We start from the raw sequence: 23,071 nt of genomic DNA on the forward strand, positions 1-23,071 counted from the left end.
ATATTTTACATATACAGGCTTATTTTTACTCGCGATTGGACAATATTTATCCAATATTGCTTCATCATCAGACCCACAACTATCTGAATCAGTAACATCTGAAAAAAATGCATATAAATTTATTAATTAAATAAATAATATATCTTGTTCTATTCTCACTATATAATTCCTTTCTCATTTTAATTTATATTATATTACTTACCTGAAACTTCTATTTCTGTGTATCTTATCCTTCTTTTAATCATTTTGGCTTATTTTCACTTTAATTATTAATTTTGACAATTTTCAAAAAAAAAAGTTTTCCTTTTGCTTCTTTTTTTCCCTAAATTCTTAAATGCATGCATGCATTTTTTATTCTAATTAACGAAATAAAGGGGGGAGGTGTAACAGTGATGGCGGTGCTGGTTAAAATGCTCCTTTCAAATCCTTTAACTGATTTTCTTTTTAAAATAAAAAGTAACCCTTTAATTGTTAATATAACTTAAAAAATCTATTTTATTACTTACAAATCTTGCATTTAATTGAATATTTCACTCTAATATATATTTATCGTCCACATTAAAATTGCATGCGTTTTGGCGGGAAATCGTGGAAATGCATTATTTATATTAATAGGATTAAAATTAAAATAAACTAATTGTTTTGGTTAGTATTTATTTCCTATGTTATTAAAGAAGATTTGAGCTAGATTAAAAAAACTTGAATTGAAAAATAAACAAAAGATACAATAATAAAAGTTAAATAACAATGCGAATTATATCAACAAAATGCATTGATAGTTTATCAATTGTTAATTACAATAGCTTCAGGAGTATTTGGAAGGGAGTCCATATAGTTAGTAGAAAGAGGAAAATCGTTGTCTGAATCATTAATTTCCTTGGAGTTATCCTTGGATTCTTCCTCAAGCTTAATATTAGAATTGTTTTCTTGGATTTTACGATTAGAGGTATTACCCTTATTTTTTTGAGCCTTTGAATTTGACTTTCCTTTCTTCTTTACAGGTTGTAAAGTAGTGGCATTCTTTTGGTTCTTCTTACTTTTACTACTAGGATTACTATATAGGTAATCATCTTCATAATCGTCATTTTGGACACCACTATCATCCTCCCCACCTTCTTCATCTTCCTTATCCTCCTCATTTTCATTTTCGTCTTCATCCTCATCCTCGTCCTCATCCTCATCCTCCCATTTCTGACTACGAAGTTTACGCCCTTTAGTAACAGTATCTCTTCTTAAAACTCTTCTTGTCACACTGGAACAGTTGTCAAAGTCTTCAGCTTCTTCATCATCGCTAAAAGAAATGATCTTTCTCCTTTTTGACAAACTCTTATTATCTGAAGAAGATCCGTTCAAGTCAGGAGGAGGTGAATTTGAGGAATTAGAAGAAAAGTAAGCTGACGATTTTCGTCTCTCTTGTCTATCTTGTCTCTTAAAGGTTGAAATATTTCTCAAAGAGCCTCTTTTACCTCTCAATGATGATAATGAAAAAAGAGAGTTATTACCTTTTCCAATAAATTCTGAATTACTTTCGTTTGATAAAGAAGGAAGAGATCTCCTTCTCTTATTTGTCTCTTTTAGTAACTCTTTTGAAATATCAGTAATTTCTCCTGCCTCGTATTTTTCCATTACTCTTAAAAAAGCTCTCTCACTAAGTCCTTCCACACATAGATAATCCTTATTTGATTTCCATCTTGATTTTCTCTCTGATCTGTCCAAATCACGAATTTCATTCAAATTATTATCTTCAATACCTAATTCAGCATTCACCTCATTTGGTGGTCTTACAATCCAATCTGGAACTTCTTGCATCTTTATCATTCTTCCAGATTTCTCCAAACATTCAAGGTAAATCTTACTATCTTCCAATGTTAAAACTTCTTGAGATTTTGAATTCTCATTCTTTGATTCTCCTAAAACTTCTTCTTGAGATTCTTGTTCTTCCATTTGAATGCTTTTCTGTCTTCTTCCTGGTTTTTTTGGTCTCAAAGGAGATTTTGAAATATTCTGACCATACTTTAGTAAATTTGAATCAGTATCTTCATTATCCTTTTCTATTTCTTTAATATTCTTATTATTTGTTAATGATTTCTTTGTTATATTCTTACTCCAATCCTGAATCTTTTGATATATATTCTTACCAAATGTTTTCTTATCCATCTCTTCAAAAGCCTTCAGTTCTTCATCATTTCTAGCCAAAAATTGGTTAATCTCTGATGGTGTTGTTACTCTTGAATCACTCTTATACTCCTCCTTACCAAATAACTCTTTAAGCCTATCCTCCCTCTCTTCCTCTTCAACTTGAGTTGAGTTAAACATTCCTGCTTGAATAATTTTATGATCAATCTCCAATTTCTTCTGAGCACGCTTTAAAACTAACTCTTCTACTCCTGAAATTGAAACAAAACGTAATACTCGAACTTCATTCTTTTGACCCATTCTATGAGCTCTACTTTGAGCCTGAAGATCTTGATGAGGATTCCAATCTGAGTCAAAAATTATTACAGTATCAGCAGCTTGAAGATTTAAACCTAATCCTCCAGCTCTTGTTGATAAAACAAAAACAAACTTCTCAGAATCTGGAGAATTAAATTCATCCATTTTCTCCTTTCTTTCTTGTATTGTCATTGTTCCATCCAATCTATGATGTTCGATACCTCTATAATCTAAAAAGTCACCCAAAATATCCATTAACTGTGTCATTTGACAAAAAATTAGTACTTTATGACGAAAACGAATCAATTTTGGAAGCATTCTATCCAAAACTTCAAATTTACAACTCACTCTAAAGATATCATCATCCTCTATTAAATACTCCTCCACAAATAGATATGGATGATTAACTATCTTTCTAAGCTGCATTATTGTATTACTAACTGATCTATATTGAATCTTCCCACTTGAAAGATCCATAGAATGTACTGCTTTTTGTTTGATTTGATCATAAACAATCTTTTGCCAAGGAGTAAGCTCCATTCTAACAATATATTCCTTCTTTTCTGGTAGATCTTGTAATACATCTGACTTTACTCTTCTTAATAGAAATGGTCTCAAAATTGAATGTAATCTACTTATTACAAATAATCTCTCCTCTTCTGAAAGTTCTAAACTAGCTTCATTTGATGGAAGATCACTAAATGGTTTACTAAACCAAACTTGAAAATCTTCAACAGAATGAAAAACTTGTGGTAATAAGAAATTAAGTAAAGACCATAATTCTGTAATACTATTCTGAAGTGGGGTACCGGTTAATAATAATCTATTTTCTGATTTAAAATCTGCTAATACTACATGAAATTTGCTCTTTGAATTCTTTAAACGATGACCTTCATCTACTATAATATGTTTCCATTGCATTGATTGTAAAGCTCCACTTTCTCTGATAATGAAGTCAAATGTAGTCAAACATACATTAAATTTAGTTTGTCTCATTTCATAAATAAGTGATCTTCTTTCATATCTACTTCCTTTAAAACAAAGTATTTTCAATTCTGGACTCCAGATCTCAAACTCTTTTTGCCAATTTGGTAAAGTAGATAATGGTACAACAACAAGATGAGGACCTTGATTATCTTTATGTTCATATAAATATGTCAATAATGCAATAGTTTGAACAGTCTTTCCAAGTCCCATTTCATCAGCTAGAATACCGTGTAATTTGTTATTATAAAGACTTAACATCCATTCAACTCCAATGATTTGATATGGTAAAAGACTTCCTCCTTTAAGAAGTTTCATTGGTTTATCAGAAATACTTTCAGATACTGAATGAGCCATTGTATAATATGATGCCACGCTTGTAGTTTTTGGAATATTAATAAATTCTGAAGATTCATCAATATTAGCATTAGATACTCCAATCAGATCACCAGTTTCTCTTTGATCCCCTTCTATATTTGAATTCTGGACAAATCCACTTTCTGAGCCTACCATCTTTTGGTCTTGCACTCTAAGTCCAATATCTAATAGGAATCTATCAGTTTGGTTAATAAGCTCTTGTAATCTTCTATTTTTAGTTTCTTTCACAAGCTCTAAATAAGCCTCTAAATCATTTTCTCTTAATAGACGGAGTCTCTCTCTTTCTTTCCTTTCAAGATTAATTTGCTTTTGGGATTGAATAGAAACAACTTGTTTGGTAGCATTAACAGCTAAACGTCCTAAGAGAGCTTTTTTTCTTTTCTTTTCTCTAATCATCTTTTCTCTTTCAGTTGGTATTCCATCAATGATCATTTGGAATCTGTATTGATGAATTATTGGAGATTTGGATGACCAAAACTGAGAAAAACGATGACAAATTCTCTCAAGCATAGAATATCCTCTATCTTCAGGATCTATTGTTAATGATGGAATAAATATACCAGTTGAAGAAATACCCTCCAATATTGACTCTTGAAGAATTTTAAGTTTTTCATCTTGTAATGATTTTTCTGGACAAGTATCAATAACGGGATTCTGACTCATGTTTAGATTTTGTTTAGTATTTGAAGATGATTGAATATTAGGATCTTCCAAATTCTGAGCAAGAATCTGAGCAGAAACAGGATTTGAATCAAGATTTTCATTAAATTCTTTACTCTGGAGTATGCTTTTTTCAGTAACCTGATAATACATTCCTCGTTCCTTGACCATATTTCTGACTCTATTTTGAATCTTTGAAAGCCTATTAAGTTTTTCATTAAGTGAAGCTCTATAAGATACATCAGCTGGAAGAGCAAGATACTTTCTTAGATTAGCTTCAGTATCAATATCTTTAAGACCGATTAAGAATTGTTTTTCCTGTTGAGTATATTTATTCCATCTTGCTAAGAAATTGGACTCAATTTCAAATGATCCAGCAAATTTTAAAGGATTAATACGTAGTGAATTAATTTCAGAAAAGACCCTGGTAAGCTCTCCAGTAAGTAAAGAAGTCTTATTTCTGGGTATATTTTCCATGATATTTCCTGTTTTTTTGATTTTGTCTCTAAATACTTTCTTTGAATGACCAAAATAATCCTTTAAAACAAGAAACATTCGGGTTTCAGAGTCTAAAAGTTTTTCATTTTCTTTTTGTTCATTTTCTCCATATTTGAATAGATCAAATCCTCGTCTAACAATAAGATCATCCATCATTCCAAATAACTCCCCAAGTAATTTTTCTCCAGGAATTAAACCTCTACTTAACATTCTATAACATTGTATCAAGATTTTGAATCTAAGCTTTAATACATTAATTTCTGGAATTTCAACTCTATTTACAAGTTTAATCCCATGTTTTCTTAACTCTTGAAACTTTAAAGAGGTTTCCAAACATCTTCCAAATATTTCAGTAGAATTAGTAGAAGCTTCAACAATAACTCTTTCTAAACTAGGTTCAATTTTAAACTCATCAATTTCCATAGCTAAATAACCCTCCTCATTTCCATATCCTGAAGCTTTGCTTTCTGAGCTTCTCAGACCTTCCATATCTGGTTACCTTGTGGCTAAAATCCTACCCCACTTTCTTATTTGATAACAATAGATTTGTTCAAAGGGTATCTATTTATATTCACTCTGGTAAATTCTTCTTTAATTTCTCAATTTGTTAAAAAACTTGCTCAATTTTCAAATTGGCTTTCTCTCTTTCTTTTGATCTCTCTTCATAAAAAAAAAAGTGAAAAAAAAGAAATATCAGAAACCTAATTTCACAACAAAGCAATATCCCTACTTAAATATTTGAGCTATGCTTATACCTGGCTAAATATACATATATAAATACACAAATGCTTCATTTGTATAAATATATGCCAATGTTTTCACTTCACTTCTTGTTATATTGTTTGTATTTATTTTTCTGGTATATATTTCCTTTACTTATTATCTTTATTGGCGCCAATAATAATTATATTAATTTGAATCACAAGATTTATCTTCATGAAAAGAACAAAAACGAGATCAAAAAAAAAAAAAAAAAAAATCAAGCAAGAGATTAAGGTGTAAAATGAACACAGGAATTTATAAACATAAGGTTTTGATTTTTTCTTTGAGAAAATAGTGGATTTATTTACACATTTTTTCTAATAATTAAAAAATTTAAATATATTTGCATGCTTTGCGCGCCAAAATACCTAGTGGTTTGATAATACTAGTTTAAAATGACAATTTAATAAATGGAATAAAAGTAATAAAAAATGATAATAGACAAAAAATATTTGGAATTATTTGGTTCATAATAAGAAACTTCAGTAAATAATGAAAAAAATTACTGAAAAAAGAGGACTAAATGAAAGTAAAGAAATAAATATATTATACTAATATTAAAAATTTTAGTATGCATGTAGAATACTGCACACACACAAAATGGCGAAAATTAAAAAAAAAAAATATGAAATAATGGAATTTCACGACATGTACGCTAAATTATAAAAAAAATTGGAAAACAAGTTTTCAACGAGTTGATTAAGTTATAAACGGAAATATAGTGAAAAAGAGTGTGAGAAGAAATAAAGCTAAAGTTGGAAAATATAGTAAAGAAAGAAATTAGGTCATTAAGCTTATATTGCTTGCATGCATATATGCATGAAATGTATATGCTGTATAATATATAATAATATTTTGATTGAGAAAATAAATTAAGTTAATATTGGTGAATAGTTTTTCTAGTAGAATAAATGTATTTACATAATAAAGAAAGTAATGTTGAAAGGATTAGAATAAATTTTAAAGATGAGCTAGGAGTGGTTGCAACAAATATATTTAAGAGAGCATTTGTTAGTATATTGAAAAAGCATGATAAATTTCATAATGGGATAGTGACAGCAGAAAAATTTTGTAATTCAATTAAAGAAACAGATGAATGTTTAAGAAAAGAGGATAATATTTGGGGTGTTATAGTGGATTCTGAAGATAAATGTAATGTATCATCCCCTATTATAACCTCAATAATGAGTTTAGTTCAAATAACAGAGGATAAGTACGTTAACTGTAAGCCTTTATATTTAGATGTTGAGAGAATAGTATCAACAGTATTGGTGAAGAATCCATATAACGAGAGTACTATTATGGTAAGTCAAATACAAAGAACGTCTTTAGAAAAGGATCATGTAAAGTACTCAGTAAGATGTCCAAAAATGTTTTTGGAAGATTTGTATCCACCAGCTTTAGAATCAGCAAATAAATATAGTAATAAAAATAGACAAAATAGCATTTTTGAAATAAATAGAAAAGATTTTTCAGAAGAGAATGATACAGAAAAACAAGAAGAAAAACTTCCTCAGTTAAGAGCTCTTCCTCCTGATAAATTAGATGATTTCAGAAAGTTATATGCGATGTGGAATAGATGTATGTTATCCGATGAAGATTTTATAATACATATGAAGAAGGATATTGGAATAGAACAGATTCCAAGAGAATTTTTGTTACAAGTTGCAAATAAAGGTCCAAGCAGAACTTTATCTTTTAGAGATGCAATCTGCTCCTTATTTATTAATGATGTTGATTCTTTAAGAAAATATAGACCAGATTTTTTAGTTCCTCAGCCAAGTAGAATTCCAATTGAAAGTGTTTATAACCCAGTAACACATGAAGATACTATTGATAAAAGCACTCAAAGAATTCTGGAATGCTGTAAAAAAGGTTATGGAAAGATATTTAACTCTATTGATTCACTTAATGATGATATGCTTAATGATTTTAAATCATTTGGAAGAAGACATAAACAAAACTCTAGTGAATCTGCCATTCTTAAGAAATCTATAGAAATTAATAATCAACTTAGTAACAAAAATGAGATCCAAGTATCTAGTTCTGATATAAGTTCAACTATATCTCCAAATCATTCAGAAAAACCCAAATTTGATTTTGTTATTAACGATATTGATTCTGATGAAGAGCGTGCGAAAATAAGAGGAAAACAGCTATCCAATTATCATAGATTAACTGTAACTATGCCTAATACCCTTCAAACTCAGCTTAAAAGATGCGCTGCTGGCGAAACTTCTGGTAATGCCATTAGGCAATACCTTAAATATTATGGTATACCTATTTCTGTTTCTATGGATACTCTTCTAAGAAGAAGTGATGAAGATGGATCTGTCTCCTTTACTTCATTAATGAAAGAAGTCTATCATTCTATTAAAAACATGCAATCTTCTTTATAGCCAATTTACTATTCTTGCATTACATGCAAGTTACATGTTTAATAATTCGCAGTGGCGCCGGCGCCAATATGATTTTATATTTATATTTGTTAATTTACAATAATAGACTTTTAGGCTTATTTGATTAATTTGTGATTACCAACAACTATAGAGTCAATAAGAGATTTTTTTTTGAGTAAGTATCTGCGGATTCATTTTGCAGAATGGCAGATCAACAGGATGTGGAGATGGCCCAAAGTGATCATCAAAACGTACCAGATACTATAAATGAACTAGTTTTGAAGGAAGAGAAAAACATATCAGAAAAATCAAAAATAAAAGAGTATTGTAAATCTGTGCTTGAAAAAGATTTAGATCATTCAATTAATTGTGATATTATTGATCAAAGTGAGGTTTCTGAGTTTCGATCACAAGTCAATAAAATGAAAATGTGGCCAAGCTTTGATCATATCTTTAAAGCTGCTAGAAGGGACAATAAATGGTATCTGAGATCACAGCCTTTAAGAGGTATAAATAAGATTTTATTTGAAGAGCAGAAACTAATTAACATTTCGAAGGTAAGAAATCTGGCCATTATTTGTTTTTTTTTCTTACTAATTATTTAACTTTATTCTTTCAATTTGAATTATCAACTAGGCAATGTATAAGGGCTTGGCCATCGCCCCAATTCCAGAAGGAGTCATTGAAACAGCTGTTCAAACTATTATAAACAGTAATGATGTCCTTCCTGAAATATCTGATTTTGTAAGTTCAACTCCAAATAGTTTATTATGATCCAAAACTTATCTTCATTTTCAGACTGTCAAATGTAAAGACTCGAAACACATAAAAACAACATTAAGTTAGAAGTTCTTTCTGCTATTATTCTAATATTTAAATATATTATATATAAGTCCATATTTAAAATTTAATAAAACGTATATAAATGTTTTTTATCTATTCTCAATCATTCCCGTTTATTCTTCGTCCAAATTCCTCTACAAAAAATTCAACCTTAATGATATTATAGGAAATAGAGATCAGGGAGGGAATATTAAGTGCAAATAAAAACAAAGTACAAACAAAATTTAGGACTACTAAGCTGCCCCACTAGAACTAAGAAGTATGGAAATACAAATTTGACCAACTTCTAACTTCTCTCTGTAAAAGTATAATTCGGAGTTCTGGTGAAAACGAGCAAAGCGATAGGCTTAACTAGCCAAAGATAAAAACATTGCGGAGCTGTGAGCGAAGTTAATACGCTTAGCAAAAGCATGAGTACCCGGTACCAATAAAGACATGAAGTAGGAGCTTGACTCAAACTTGAATATTTGGGGGATAGAACTAACATTGAAAGCTAGCTCTCTGAGACCTTTAAAGTTAGAAATGACACATCCTGAAGATACATTTTCAATGAAGAGGATCAGATTATATGCTATTAAATCGTTGAATGAAACTTTGTTACCCATCAAAAATTTGTGTTCTGTAGAAGCGAAGGTGTCATTCAAAACCTTCAAAGTTTGATAAATATTCTCATTAGTAAGAAGTTTTGAACAAGTCAAAGTCTTTGAGGAATCTAAAATCTTGGTAGTTTTCTTAATGTAACTCCTAGCAATGGAAGAAAGCTGGATTGAAATTGTATGTAACAACAAATTCTTTGAAAATAGTTCTTTGTTATATGAAAGAATAATATAACTTAAAACTGCTTCATCAGTACTGAGGTATTGAACATTCTTTGCAGTATCGCTGATCATTGGAATTGATGGTTGAAGGAATCCAGACTTGATAATTTCTTTGAAAAGCTTAGCCTGAGATTCTGAATCTTTCTTAAATCTAGTTTCAGTAAATGCAAGACCAGAGTAAACAAGAACAGTTCTAACCAAATGATTGCTATCTAGTTCCTTAGTTGAATAGAGTGTAATTGGAACAATACTTGCCTTGGCTTTTACTGACTCCACTGAAGTAGAGAAAAGTGCAAGAAAAGCAAAAACTGAAGCTAATAAACTTATGGACTTCATATTCAACTAATTCTTGAATTGAAATTTTTTAAATGAGATAAATTGCAAGAGAATATTTCAAAAATTTCGGTAATAATCCACAGTTTTATTAGTTACTTCTTCGAGAGAAATAAGATTTCCCGCCTTATAATTTATGAATAGTGGTCTTTATCATTACGTATATTTTGTGAAAAAGATAACTTTGATTAATTAGGGTATCTAATTGAACAAAAGACATTAGACTGAAGTATAATGATACTTAATTACTACTATATATTTTTGATGATGATCTACTTTCAAGTAACTTTAACTTACTATCTCATGATAATAAATATAAATATGAATGGCGGGAAATGTTTGAAATTAAGTAAGCATGTATAAAAATAATATATAATATAATAAAGAAGATATTGAAATATTTCCTCGGAAGATCGTTTTACTGTGATTATATTGTTAAATTTTTAAAAGTATTCTCCACTACTTCCGCTTTGCTCACTACTATCATCTTGACTTTCTGAGGTACTTTGATCTTGAAGATCATCAGTATTTTGGGAATTATCCGTACTATCTTCAGTTTCATAGTATCCATCAGTGCCAGAACTTCCACTTTCTTCAGATTTGCTATGTTCGTATCTTGATGATTCCTCATCTGTTTCTGAGAGATTACTACCAACTGAACTTTCAACTTCTTCGTCTTTATCTGACTGTGTTCTGTTGGTTGATTCACTCTTGCCAGCTTCTTGACCTTTATCATTAAAGCTTATATGTTCGTTGTCTGTACTATTTGGTTCATTAAGTACAGATACAGATTTAAACCTTTTTTTTTCTTTATACTTTCCACCAATTATAGAATCTTTAATGTTTATAGATTCAAAATCCATGAACTCTGATTCAGATAACATACCAGAAGAACTTTCAGAAGAATCAAATATATCCAGTTTCTCATCAACAATTTCATCTTCAATTACTGAATCTCTACTTTTAATGCTAGACTCAGATTCTTCTTTAAATAATTCATCAATTGCAACGATTTGACTTTCAGGTGCATTAGTGGAGTAGTCTATTCTTATTTCTCTTGGCTGTGGTTCTATCTGTGGCAATGGCATTTTAACATAGTTCATATGCATGGGAAGAACTTTTGGAACTAAGAGTAAAAGTGAATCGTGTTTTAATATAAATTTTTCTGTTTCTTCAATAAGTGGAATTTCATTTTCATCGAGGTATTCATCATATGAACTATATGGAAGAATATATTTAACAATTTCTGATTCTTCATCAGATTGAGAAGTTTGATTTTGATCAGCTGCAAGAGCTGATTTAAAGCTTTCTCCTAAATTAAAGCTATTACCCAAAATACTATCCGCTTCATTTTCGAATTTTGAGGAATAGAAGTCATTGAGCCTTAATCCAGAATTGGGTTCTGAACTGGTTTCTTCAGTGAACTTCCGTAGTTCTTCAAGTTCTTCTTTCTTGAAACTTAATGGGTCACTTGCTGTAGCAAGTTTTCTACATTGTTCTTGATAATTTTTTAATCTTTTTTCAAAAAAAAATTTTACTATTTTATCTTTCATAGTGGCTTTGCCATCCAACATATTACGTACTGACTTTTTACATTTTTTTAAATTATAACGTACATTAAATGCAACAGATTTACTTTCAAAAATTTCATCAATCCACGTGATTATCAACTTTTGTTGTTCTTGTTTCAACCTTCGATGATCCTTACAAATTTTCAAAATATTATATGAAAATTCAGTCATATCTTTCTGTATTTGACCTAGAATCCCCGATCCAGACAACAGGTAAAATATATAAAGAAAGAATGTTAAGACTTTCCGATTACGGAACATTTCTATTTTTCACTTGTCCTAAACCATATGATTTTCTTAACTATTTCAAATAATCCAAGTTAAACTGTTTAATTCATTCTTTAATAAATGCGTTGTTTACTTCTATAACTTAAACTTTTCTCTTTTTCAACAAATAAATAAATATTGATAGATCAATGCATGTGGCGGGAAAAACATGCAGAACACCCCACATTGTAATACTTTCTTACGTGTCATTGTCATGCAATAACTTAAGTCAGGCCTAAAACAAAAACAAATGGAATTCAAGTTTTAATACAGGGAAAAATACTGTTTGAATAAGTATTAATTTTTAACGAATTGAATTTTGAAAAGTTATTCATAAATACATTAATAGCTCGAAATAAAGGTTGAGATTTCTATTAAATTGACAAATATAAGAAAACAGAAATAGAATTAATGGTAAAATATAGTAAAGAATATCCTGAGTGTAAGAACCAAGTAATAAAGATAATTTTAAATTGAGATATTTAATAATTCAGTTTTTAATTGATTACGCCGCAAAAGACCTTTATTAGTGTATTACACACGGCTTAACACACAAATGTGTATTTGAGAAGGGTATGAAATAATTCTGTGAATTAAAAGAACAAAATTACAAAGCAAAAGAGGCTCCAATTAAGGAAATGGAGTCTTCCAGTAGAGATATTTTAGAACTTGAAGGAATATTGGAACTTTATAATTGGGTTCAAAAGTATGATCAATCAAAGGTACCTACAAAAAGAAGTATATTTCTCGTAATAAAAAGTAAACTTAATTTAAAAGTAGTAAATAAAAATAGTCTTTCTACACCAAAAGCTATTGGATTGTCAAAAAATGGAAATTCTAAGACCTTCTTTAAACAAGGTGAAAATTTGAGTGAAAAAAGATACTTTCCAAATAGGTCTCAAAATTACATGGGAGGTTTGATAGGCTCCGGAATATATGGGTCAAGTATTGGAAGAAGATCAAGGCCATCAACTCTTTGTTCAATTTATCCAATTTCAGCGTTTTCTAGAATTCATGAGACTCTTTTAGATGCAAGTTACAAGAATAGTAGAATTTGTGACTATAGCAATTCTTCGGATGGAAATGAAAGCAGTGAAGATTATAGAACTTATATGAATGAAGAAGAACTAAAAGCTGATTATGATTCAAACAGTCGATACCAGGAAGCTAAATGTAAAAGTTTGGAAAGAGGATCAGGAAAATCTATTGTAGAAAAAAATATTCAAGTGAGTGAAACAGAGTTTGATGAAGAAAATTATAATAGTAAATATCGTCACGAAATTGATACAAAGTCTTTGAACCATTTAATAATATACCTCAGGAATATTATCAAGGCACGAATTAGTAGTCATTACGTAAATGATGGTGAGGATTTAATTAGAGGTAATAACTTTTGTTTTTTAACACTTTGGAAGAAGATTGAAGAACTCACACAACAAAAAGCTAGTGAATTAAATGAAGAAATGATTGTTTGGCAACAACTTAGAGATGTTTTACTATTAACAGGAATGTCATTAAAGTATCCAACATGGTCTGGAGAACAATTGACTAATATAATATCCAGAGTTATTCCAAAAAAAATGTTGAATATAATTATTGAAAATGGTAGAAATAGTCTTCAAACAAATACTGATAAGAATAAAAAATGTAATCAAGGGTTATCTGAGCTATATTATACTTTCATTGAAAGTTCAAAAACCATTTTTGATTTACTTACTGTAAGTAAACTAATTCAAGAGAGTTTGTCAAAGTATATAAATACAATTAAAAATTTGAAAGTTGATAAACAATTAACATTTATAATAAGTAAAGAAGCTGTTGATATAGGATTTGAAAATCATCAACTATCTTCTGAAGAAGAAGATTTCTTAGAGGTGATAACAACATATAGTACTTGTGGAGAATATGGATTTGACGAAGATGATGGATATGCGAGTGTTGTAGAGTCAGAATATAATGAATTTTCTTCAACTAATAAAGCTTCAGATTTGAATGGAAGAGAATTTAAATTAATTGATTCCCTTGGCCTATTTGTGAATTTGAGCGATGTAAAAAGGCCATTAATAAATGATTATACTTCTAGTAAAGTTAATAATGGCATTGGGTTTTCAAATAGAACTAATATAGAAAATTCAAATACTACCATTATGACATCAACTACTACTACAGTAACCACAGCTAATACTAAAAATGAGAGTAGTAGTAATGGAAAATTCATTCATTCTGATACCGATATCAGTGATTATGATGATAGAAAGACTAGTTTTGAGTTTAATATTAGTAATTCAGTACAGCAAATAGGTGAGAATGTTATTAACTTGGGGATTTCAAGGAGGAATCTTCAAGATTTAGTAAGTGGAACAATAATCAGGAATTCATCATCATCTTCTTCAGTATATATTGAAAAGGAAATATTAATAGGCATGTGCAAAGCTATTGACGATTGTATTTACCATTCGAATTCAATTCTAGAACATTGCAATAAAAACAAAGTGGTTAAGGGTAAAAACTCATCAAGACGAACTCTGATGTGGTTTTCTATTTCAATAATTATTGTGTTACTTAACATTTTTATTGGAGAATATAATAAGTCAGTTATAGAGTCTATAAAAAGATCAACTACTACTCCTTGCAATCAGAGTTTTGGATCAGAAAAAATATCCATTAGGTCACTTAATTCAAAAGATAAGTTAGAGATTTATGATGCAGATAATTCTTACTCTGAAAGCAATTTAAATTTGATCAATGCATCCGATTGTATTTTATCTAAAGACAAAAATCAAAGTGGTGTGAATTCTGATATTTGTAATGTGATTGGAGATATTACTGTAATTCAAAAGTGTTTTACAAATATAAATAAATCTCATAGAAATTAATATAATCTAATTTAAGGCGCCATATACAAATAGCTTCTATAAAAGAAAATTACATGCATGGGGGACAATGCTAATTAATTATTGGTGCCCGCCAAGTACCGAAAATTAATGGAAAAATCACTCAAAAAAAAATGTAGTGAAGAATAGAGGGTAATTTAACAATCAAGAAAACCAATATTATGTAATCGAGCTAAAACAACTGAGAGCTGAATATACTTTTACATACTAATTTATTAATGATTGAAGATGATTCAAGTTGTTTGCATTAGTATCGTTGATAGAAGTAACCAACCTTTATTTTTTAGAACATTGGAAAATGAATCACTTGATTCACTTCATTTTGCAGTTTATTCTGCATTGGATATCATTGAAAGAAAGGCCAGCGGTGATGCAATGGAAGGATCTTTGGACCCATATTTGGGTTATTTAGGACCTGCAATTAGTTTAAGTTATGAATATGAAATTTATGGCTTCCTAAGTTTCTCTCACGTGAAAATTATTGTAGTACTACAAGATCATCCTGAAAATGAAATCGAGCTCCGAAATTTCTTCCACAATGTATATAAAGCTTACGTGGATTCTATATGTAATCCTTTTTTATTAAGAACAATAGAAACACCTAAATTAATTGGAAAGATTGATAGGTTAATTTCGAGTGCTCGGGAAGTTAATATTCATATAGACAAGGGTCAATCATGAATAAAGTGAACATATTTTCTTATAGAAATGATAAAATTGAAGATTTATAAAAAAAATATACATTGTAGAAATATACACCTTTTTTTTCTTTCAAATGATCCTGCAGTTTTGTGGGATTTATTATAAGTTTTAGCTTGCTAATTTATAATTTTATAGATAGATAAAAATATATTTTGTTTATAATGAATCATTAAATGTTTCTATTAAAGCAAATTACTTTGAAGAGACAGTTGGCGCCCATGCAATCAAAATTATTAATATAATGCAAATGTAAAAAGTTTGGACTTAATATGTTTTCAGGAGCGGTAAAAAGATAAAATATTACAGAAAACAATTCCATAAACACTTTGGTGATAGAAAAGGTAGTGATTAGACCTAAATTGAATTATATGCATTTAATTAACTATTCTTTGATCTAATTGCGGTATTTACTAGTTAACTTTTTTAATACAAGTAATATTTAACTCAATTTCGAGTCCCCACAAATTCGGCGCCAAAAAATCAAATATTAATATATTTATTTTAATGTTTTAGAAGGTAAAAGGCAACATTAGAAATAAAAAGGGAGAAGTAAAGGGTGAAAATTGCCATAATATATTTCAACCTTCTGTCCTTAAGTATAATTTTAGATAAGGAAGGTATTGTTGGGGTTTTGTAAATTAGGAAGGGGCAAATATGGAAATTTTAAATCAAGTTGATATGAGCGTAGTAACAACTACTGCATCAAATTCTGAGTTTGTCGATTATTCAGCTTCAAATAATGCAAAGACATCTAGAGGTGAAGATAACGATTTGAGTAATTATTTGGAATCAAATAAAGAAAATTTGACATTAGATGAAACAAATATTAATGATTCTGACAATTTGCTATTTGAAAAGGATTTTCTGAGTGATAATAACAGGGAGAGCTTTTCTGAATATAATGGAAGTGATACAGAAATGGAAGGTTGTGAAGAGTTAGTTATGATGGTTCCAGATTTAGATTCTACACTTAAGTTTAAACATGATACTGAAAGATTCTTTATGACGTTATCGATCGCAGAGGCCGAATTGGATCTAGCAAAATCAGCCTCTAGAACATCAAAACTTGCTATGGGAGATGATTTTGATATTAGTAGCCGAGGTGGAACAAATTGTTTAAAAGAAATTAGAAACTATGTAGAAGAGTTGTTGGATACTGTCAACGATGTCAGGGACTCTAATTTTGGAATTCAACGTATTGTTGAGGAATGTAATGAGATTTTACAACAAAGTGTTTCTCAAAGTAATCTTTCTCAGATCGATACTATGGATATGAACACTATCACTGATCAGAATCTAGTTTCTATTGAAAGACTAAAACTTCTTTGTGAAGCAATTTCTGAAGAAAATTCAAGATTAAAAAAAGAAATTGATATCTTAAATAATGAAAATGAGTTTTTGATTCATAAAGTAGACCATGAAGAGGAGTCTAGCTTACAAGAAGAGAAAAGGCCTTATAATTATTTTAGGAATAATCCTATCATGAGATTATTCTTTTTTATATTTGTTTTAGCAATGTTTAGTCCTGCTAATATTTCAAATGGTTTCCAGAAAGCCCAGGTATTCGAACAGCAATCTGGTTTTTCTGAAATTGCTCCAGAATTCCCTGATAGAGACTACAAATTTTCAAAAATCAATACTTTGCAACTACTCGAGAAGTCTCTTAAAGGACTCAAATTTGAGGATATTTCCTCACAAGGTCATCCAGATACTATTTCTATATGTTCCATTCTGTCTGAGTTGGATGTTTTAGAAAAATGTTTTACAAGAATCAGACTTTCTTAGAACATGCAACATCATTATATAAATATATATACGTGCACAGTATATATTATATTTATTATTTCTATAATAGGTTAGAAATTATCTTAAAAAAAAAAAAACGTTATATTTTTTCCCTTCCCACTTAATATATATATATATATTTCTTATTTTTTTCTCCTTCAGTCATGAACAACATAATTGATATAATAATGAAAAAAGAAAAGTTACACGCATTTCATAAGTATTTTATTAAGAGAATCAGCTTAATAGTCAGCTGTGCGCGCCTAATTATTCAATTACATGCAAATTAAAATGCAAATTTTTCTCCCATTATTTTTTTTTTTTCATGCAATGAATTTACTGATGTCTGTTTTCATTTTAAAAACAACAAAATAATTATTTTATTTCCCGCTCATCTCGAATAATTTATTAGGCGGGCTATTTGCGAATTTTAATAGTAACAATAGAAGTAGGGCTCGAAGATGATTATCGAGTCCAAATATAAATAATGAAATGATATTTAAATGGTTAGGTTTTTAGTAATGATATTAATAGAAATAATAAAATCTCTCCATCAAAAAATTGCAAATTAGTGTTAAATTTATGTTTGATTTTTTCATACATTAAAAAAAAAGAAATAGTAAATTTTTATTATTTTAAAAATCGTTGAAGTTAAAAAAAAAAAAAAAATTAGAAAGAAATTGTAAATAAATATTTATTTAAAGAAGATAATAGTAAGGAAGAAAAATGGCTAATAGATTTCTTATTTTGAATATCATCTTATTGTTAACCGGGGTATTATCACAAGATTCATTAAGGTAGTGTTTAAATTATTATAAAAACCATTTATGTATCATTTGATTACAAAATGGTTTAAAATTCTTTTTTTTTCTTTTTTAACTGGGGTTTATCTTTTAATATCTTATTTGAATTTAAATAAATTCTAGATCATCAAATGAATCTTTACAATTACTTGACGAGGCTATTAACACAAATGATACATTCTTTGATACAAATAATGATACATCATTACATCAAAGTAAGTTTTCCTTAGTTTATTATTAATTAATTGAATAATTAACAAAAAAAATTAAAGATTTCACCTTAGATAAAGTAAAAATTAAAAATAAAATAAATAGCGATAATGAAAATAAGAACAAAACCAGCATTAAAACCAAAATTGAAGAAGAATCTGATGAATCTTTGACAAATTTGGAGTATAATTCCGAAAATAATAATACCAATTTTATAATGCCTTTCCAAAATAATATTTTAAAACTAATTGATCATCTTAGCATTAATATTGGAAAGATCAGTTTTGAAGGACTTAAGAATGTTATTAAAGGAAAATACGTTATTAATCCAATTATTAGCACAGAAAAAGAAACAACTTTGGTAGATCAGAATACTGTGAGCGATGGTTTTGAAGGGGATTCATCAACTTCTTCTAATGGTACTGCTGAGCCAAAACCAGAATTATCTAAATATCCTGATGTTACTGTATTACCAACAGAAGTCTTCATTCCAGAAAATACCAAATCTTTTGAACCTGCTCATGCAAGAGGAGCTCTTGGTGTTATGCCATTGCCAATGCAACTACCACCACAACCACCAGCATCTCATTCTGAAGACAATTCACAAATTTCAACAATTATTATCAATGAATCAAACAACCATGGTGAACATATTCCCGAGACTGAAACAGCTTCAGAACAAGGTTTTGGTGGAAGGGATGATACATATGGACCAAATAATAAATATCATCATCATCATCATCATCATCATCCTTCTTATAATCATCATCATAAACATCATCACCAACACCGTCCACACCATCCACCATTTAATGGAGACAATTCCAGTTCATCATCGACATCAACTTCTTCTACCTCTACTTCAACTTCAACTTCAACAACATCAACATCAACATCAACAACTACAACTACAACTACTACAACAACTACAACAACTACAACTACAACAAACGAAGAAGTGAATGCAGTTAAAAATATTGCTCAAAAGAGAAATTTAAGAAGATTAAAGAAAGTAGTTTTAGAAGATGAGGAAGATGAAGATGATGAATATCTAGATGAAATTGAACAAGAAAGAGAAGACTCTAAAGAGGGTAATCAAGTAACTGAAGTTGGATTACAAATAACAATGCCTATAATAACTTTAATTGCTTCAGAAACTAAATATTGCGGAAATGGAGTTGAATATTTGAACGAATTATCTCTTAAATTTAGAGAAACAATTGGAAAATTATTTGATTTATCTTATGAAGAAGTATTTATTGTTAAAATGACTTCTACAAATAAATCATTTGTAAATTGCAATGACAAGAATGCAGTACAAAAGGACAAATCTGGAGTTAAATTCACCTTTGTGTAAGTTTGTTTGATATATTTAATAACATTTCTAACATCAAATTTGTAGGATTGGAACAAAAATGGAAGGCTCACACATATTTAAAGTTTTGGAATTAGCAATCAAGGATAAAGAATCTTTCCTTGTAAAAGAATTTGGAAAGGTAAGTTTTGTTCATAAAGAAGAATTTAAAGAAAATAATTCTTCTTATTTAAAATGATTAATTTTATTATTTTTACTAAATTATACTGAAAATTTCAATAGATTGGCTTCATTCAAATCTCTAAAAATATCGCATAATTTGGTTTCATCATACGCATTAACATAACTAATATGATGACCCCTTCCCACAAGAAATTCCCGCCTAAACGAGATGTCAATAACTACATATTTTTTTTTCTAATTTTATCGAGAAGAAATTGATTTTTTTAAAAAATTGTTTTCATTCTCAATAAATTGAAAGTTTTTTGACGTAAATTTGTGTCCAAATAACTCAATTATTTTAGAAATGGCTTTTTAAATAAAATATTGTGGGTTAATGTTGATTTGTTTGTTTATGTTTTCTTTTTTAATTAATTACTGTATTCCAAATTCGTGATGCTACTATTACATGCATTTTTAATAGGAATAGTTGTTAAAGAGTATTATTAAAGCCCGCCCCACATATAGAAACATGCATGTATTTAAAGCGCCAAATATGAAGGAATATTTAAAAAAAAAAAAATAAATGCGAGTGCATAAATATAGTAAAAATGGTAATTTGAACAATAAAATGAAATAAGAAGCAATATATATAAGTATTAGCCAAATATTTAATTGTAGATCTTCAATTATTAAGAGTTGAATTAATTTAGTTATAATGGGAGTGTAAGGTAAAGAATAAGAGAAAAAAGAAAATAAACAAAAGTAAAATAAAATAATTATATTAAAAATAAATTAAATAATAAAAAAAAAAATACTGAAATAGCATAATTTATAAAATTATATTAAATCTCAACATCCATAATTCTTATTGATCCTCTCAAGAGTGTTGATTATTACTTTCATTGTTATGATGAGCATGAGAGTTATTTGTTACAAAATTGGAATATTCATGAAATGAAATAGTTCCAGAGTTATCAACATCAATTTCCCAGAAAAATTGATGTAGCTCTTGTAAAGTTACAGAAGTTCTTATAATTCGAATTTCTTGAGCATCTATATACCCATCACGGTTTAAATCAAATTCTGAAAACTCTTTTTCAGTTTGAGAAAGTTCCGACTTGACACCATCAATTACTTGATTTATTACCAACAATATTGCAAAAAACAAATATGTCAAAAATCCTTTCGTCATTTTACTTGAATCTTTTTGCAATAAAATAACACCTTGAAGAATGCTTTTACTCAAATTTCATATGAAAGCAAAATCTTGGAAATAAACACGTACATATATAAGTGTATATACTTATATTTAAATATACATATATATGCCCAGATATTTTAAAATATATTTTTATAAATATATTTTCTTAATTTATTTTTTCTGTCAATATCCTTCACTCACAAATTTGCCCCTTATTCTATATTGTCAATTTGGCGCCAAATTAGCGCAATGCTACCGCCTATATTAATTAATTATTACCATTTTTGTTGGCTAGTTTATATATAATTGATTTAAATAACATTTGATTTCTTCCAGAATTTCCCGTTTGTTTTTCAAAATTTTCGATAATTTTTGAAACTCGATTCCAGTCTATATCTTCAAGAGAGGATTGGAGGTTGTTGTTGACTTTAATTTTGTTAGATTCCACACAAGTCTCACTGTTGTTTTTATCTAAACTATTATTATTTGTTTCTTCTTTTGATTCGCATAATGGATTATGGTCTGATATATTTGTCTCGGATTTTTTCCTCTCAGATTTTCCTGGAGGGACTAATTCATTTTCTTTATCACAACTTAATTCGTTCAAATTTTTATTATTTTGAATGTAAGGATTTGCATTCTCATAGTTATTAAGTGGTGGATTTTCAAATTGAAGTTCCTTATTACCAGGAGTTTCATTCTCGATATTAAAGTTTCCTTTATTGATTTGTTTTTCTTCTTGGATTCCAAATAAATTTTCAGAAATGCTATTTTTCTTTGTTTCAATAATTTGTTCAGGATCTTTTTCCTCCCTATAATAAGCTTCTTCTTTCTGGAGCAAAATATCCTCCTCACCTTGAACTAATCCTATCTTTTTTTCTTCTTCTTCTTCATATCTTTCATCTTCTCCATTATTTGTTTTTCTATTTGATCTAGATAAAGAAAATATATCTTCATTACTTTCAAATTTGTTATCCATTTCAAAATCATCATTAAATTCATTTCCATTCAAATTATTATTAAACTCATGAAAATCAATTCCTCCTACCATGGCAAAAGCATTACTAATTCTTTTCTGATTTGATTTCATAATATCAACTTTGTCTCCTATTTCATCTTCTCTTTTTCTTTCTATTCCAAAAATTACTTCATCCTCCCTGTTTTCGTCTTCAAAAGGATTCCTTTCCTTATTATAACTGCTATTAAATAATGATTCACTATTACTTATTCTTTTTTCATCAACTGAAAATATATCTTCTTCTTCATTTACTTTCTCAGTTTCATCATCTCCACCCAGTAAATCATCAAAAATATTCGGTCTTTTATTTATTTCCATTCTATTCATATTACTAATAATATCATCATCAAAATACTCCATTTTTCAAATCACTTATATTAACGTTAAATTCTTCACTTCTTGATTTAACCTTCTCTAAATCTTCTTCTATCACCCTGAAATCCACTTTTCTATTGATTTCTCCTTATTCCCTTTTAATTAGTATTTTTATTTTACACCAAATTTCACTTTTGCATATAAATTAATAATTATTGGATCTTCTTTAAACAATTTTAGCTATTAACAAAAGCCCGCCTAATGGTAACTTAAATTGCATGTACTATTGGTAGCAACAATATAATAATAATTACATTAATATTAATATTAGCAAAAATTGATCAGTATCTCACTAGTACTTTGAAAAACTAAATTCTTAGTTAAGTTTATGAAACTTTAGAATTTATCACTGAATTAAAGTAAAAATTGTTTTCATTGCCACTTTTTTTCTGAATATATATTTGTTTATTAATAATAAAAAAAAATTACAGCCTATTTAACATGCATGCAGATTTGAATTAAAAATAAAATAGTTGCCAAATTTTAATAATACTAAAATTCGAGATTGAAATGCTGTATATTTTAATTTGTGTTACATAAATATATATATTTCAATGATAAATATATATAATTTCATCTTGATTTTAAGCTAGCCAAATTTCAATGCAATTTTCAGGGTAATAATGCATTATCTCTGTATGCTAGATAACAAAGTTAAAT

The 23,071-nt window shown here is 28.6% G+C and overlaps 11 protein-coding genes across 11 annotated transcripts; 6 read left to right on the forward strand and 5 right to left on the reverse strand.

The window, feature by feature from the left end:
* Window positions 1–783: 783 nt before the first annotated feature.
* On the reverse strand, window positions 784–5,442 carry cgd2_3700 (SWI/SNF related putative transcriptional regulator ATpase; the record flags this gene model as incomplete). Its single annotated transcript, XM_626555.1, has 1 exon — window positions 784–5,442. The coding sequence occupies one exon, from the start codon at window positions 5,440–5,442 to the stop codon at window positions 784–786; it is 4,659 nt and encodes a 1,552-aa protein (XP_626555.1).
* A 1,184-nt stretch (window positions 5,443–6,626) lies between these two features.
* On the forward strand, window positions 6,627–8,114 carry cgd2_3710 (Pfa MAL6P1.309 like protein; the record flags this gene model as incomplete). The annotated part of the gene is made up of 1 exon (XM_626556.1): window positions 6,627–8,114. The coding sequence occupies one exon, from the start codon at window positions 6,627–6,629 to the stop codon at window positions 8,112–8,114; it is 1,488 nt and encodes a 495-aa protein (XP_626556.1).
* A 203-nt stretch (window positions 8,115–8,317) lies between these two features.
* Window positions 8,318–8,719, forward strand: cgd2_3720 (hypothetical protein; the record flags this gene model as incomplete). Its single annotated transcript, XM_626557.1, has 1 exon — window positions 8,318–8,719. The coding sequence occupies one exon, from the start codon at window positions 8,318–8,320 to the stop codon at window positions 8,717–8,719; it is 402 nt and encodes a 133-aa protein (XP_626557.1).
* Window positions 8,720–9,304: 585 nt separating this feature from the next.
* cgd2_3730 (conserved hypothetical protein) lies at window positions 9,305–10,111 on the reverse strand (the record flags this gene model as incomplete). Its single annotated transcript, XM_626558.1, has 1 exon — window positions 9,305–10,111. One exon carries the CDS (start codon window positions 10,109–10,111, stop codon window positions 9,305–9,307), a length of 807 nt encoding a protein of 268 aa, XP_626558.1.
* A 440-nt stretch (window positions 10,112–10,551) lies between these two features.
* Window positions 10,552–11,940, reverse strand: cgd2_3740 (hypothetical protein, signal peptide; the record flags this gene model as incomplete). Its single annotated transcript, XM_626559.1, has 1 exon — window positions 10,552–11,940. The coding sequence occupies one exon, from the start codon at window positions 11,938–11,940 to the stop codon at window positions 10,552–10,554; it is 1,389 nt and encodes a 462-aa protein (XP_626559.1).
* A 644-nt stretch (window positions 11,941–12,584) lies between these two features.
* cgd2_3750 (hypothetical protein, transmembrane domain near C-terminus) lies at window positions 12,585–14,822 on the forward strand (the record flags this gene model as incomplete). The annotated part of the gene is made up of 1 exon (XM_626560.1): window positions 12,585–14,822. One exon carries the CDS (start codon window positions 12,585–12,587, stop codon window positions 14,820–14,822), a length of 2,238 nt encoding a protein of 745 aa, XP_626560.1.
* A 246-nt stretch (window positions 14,823–15,068) lies between these two features.
* Window positions 15,069–15,521, forward strand: cgd2_3760 (conserved hypothetical protein; the record flags this gene model as incomplete). Its single annotated transcript, XM_626561.1, has 1 exon — window positions 15,069–15,521. The coding sequence occupies one exon, from the start codon at window positions 15,069–15,071 to the stop codon at window positions 15,519–15,521; it is 453 nt and encodes a 150-aa protein (XP_626561.1).
* Window positions 15,522–16,196: 675 nt separating this feature from the next.
* cgd2_3770 (hypothetical protein, transmembrane domain within C-terminus) lies at window positions 16,197–17,327 on the forward strand (the record flags this gene model as incomplete). Its single annotated transcript, XM_626562.1, has 1 exon — window positions 16,197–17,327. The coding sequence occupies one exon, from the start codon at window positions 16,197–16,199 to the stop codon at window positions 17,325–17,327; it is 1,131 nt and encodes a 376-aa protein (XP_626562.1).
* Window positions 17,328–18,557: 1,230 nt separating this feature from the next.
* cgd2_3780 (uncharacterized protein rich in Thr and Ser residues) lies at window positions 18,558–19,697 on the forward strand (the record flags this gene model as incomplete). The annotated part of the gene is made up of 1 exon (XM_626563.1): window positions 18,558–19,697. The coding sequence occupies one exon, from the start codon at window positions 18,558–18,560 to the stop codon at window positions 19,695–19,697; it is 1,140 nt and encodes a 379-aa protein (XP_626563.1).
* A 997-nt stretch (window positions 19,698–20,694) lies between these two features.
* On the reverse strand, window positions 20,695–21,009 carry cgd2_3790 (hypothetical small protein with 2 EF-hand domains, possible fragment; the record flags this gene model as incomplete). Its single annotated transcript, XM_626564.1, has 1 exon — window positions 20,695–21,009. One exon carries the CDS (start codon window positions 21,007–21,009, stop codon window positions 20,695–20,697), a length of 315 nt encoding a protein of 104 aa, XP_626564.1.
* A 277-nt stretch (window positions 21,010–21,286) lies between these two features.
* Window positions 21,287–22,396, reverse strand: cgd2_3800 (hypothetical protein; the record flags this gene model as incomplete). Its single annotated transcript, XM_626565.1, has 1 exon — window positions 21,287–22,396. One exon carries the CDS (start codon window positions 22,394–22,396, stop codon window positions 21,287–21,289), a length of 1,110 nt encoding a protein of 369 aa, XP_626565.1.
* Window positions 22,397–23,071: the final 675 nt, after the last annotated feature.

Source organism: Cryptosporidium parvum, chromosome 2 (genome assembly GCF_000165345.1).
Source record: "Cryptosporidium parvum Iowa II chromosome 2, whole genome shotgun sequence".
NCBI lineage: Eukaryota > Apicomplexa > Conoidasida > Eucoccidiorida > Cryptosporidiidae > Cryptosporidium > Cryptosporidium parvum.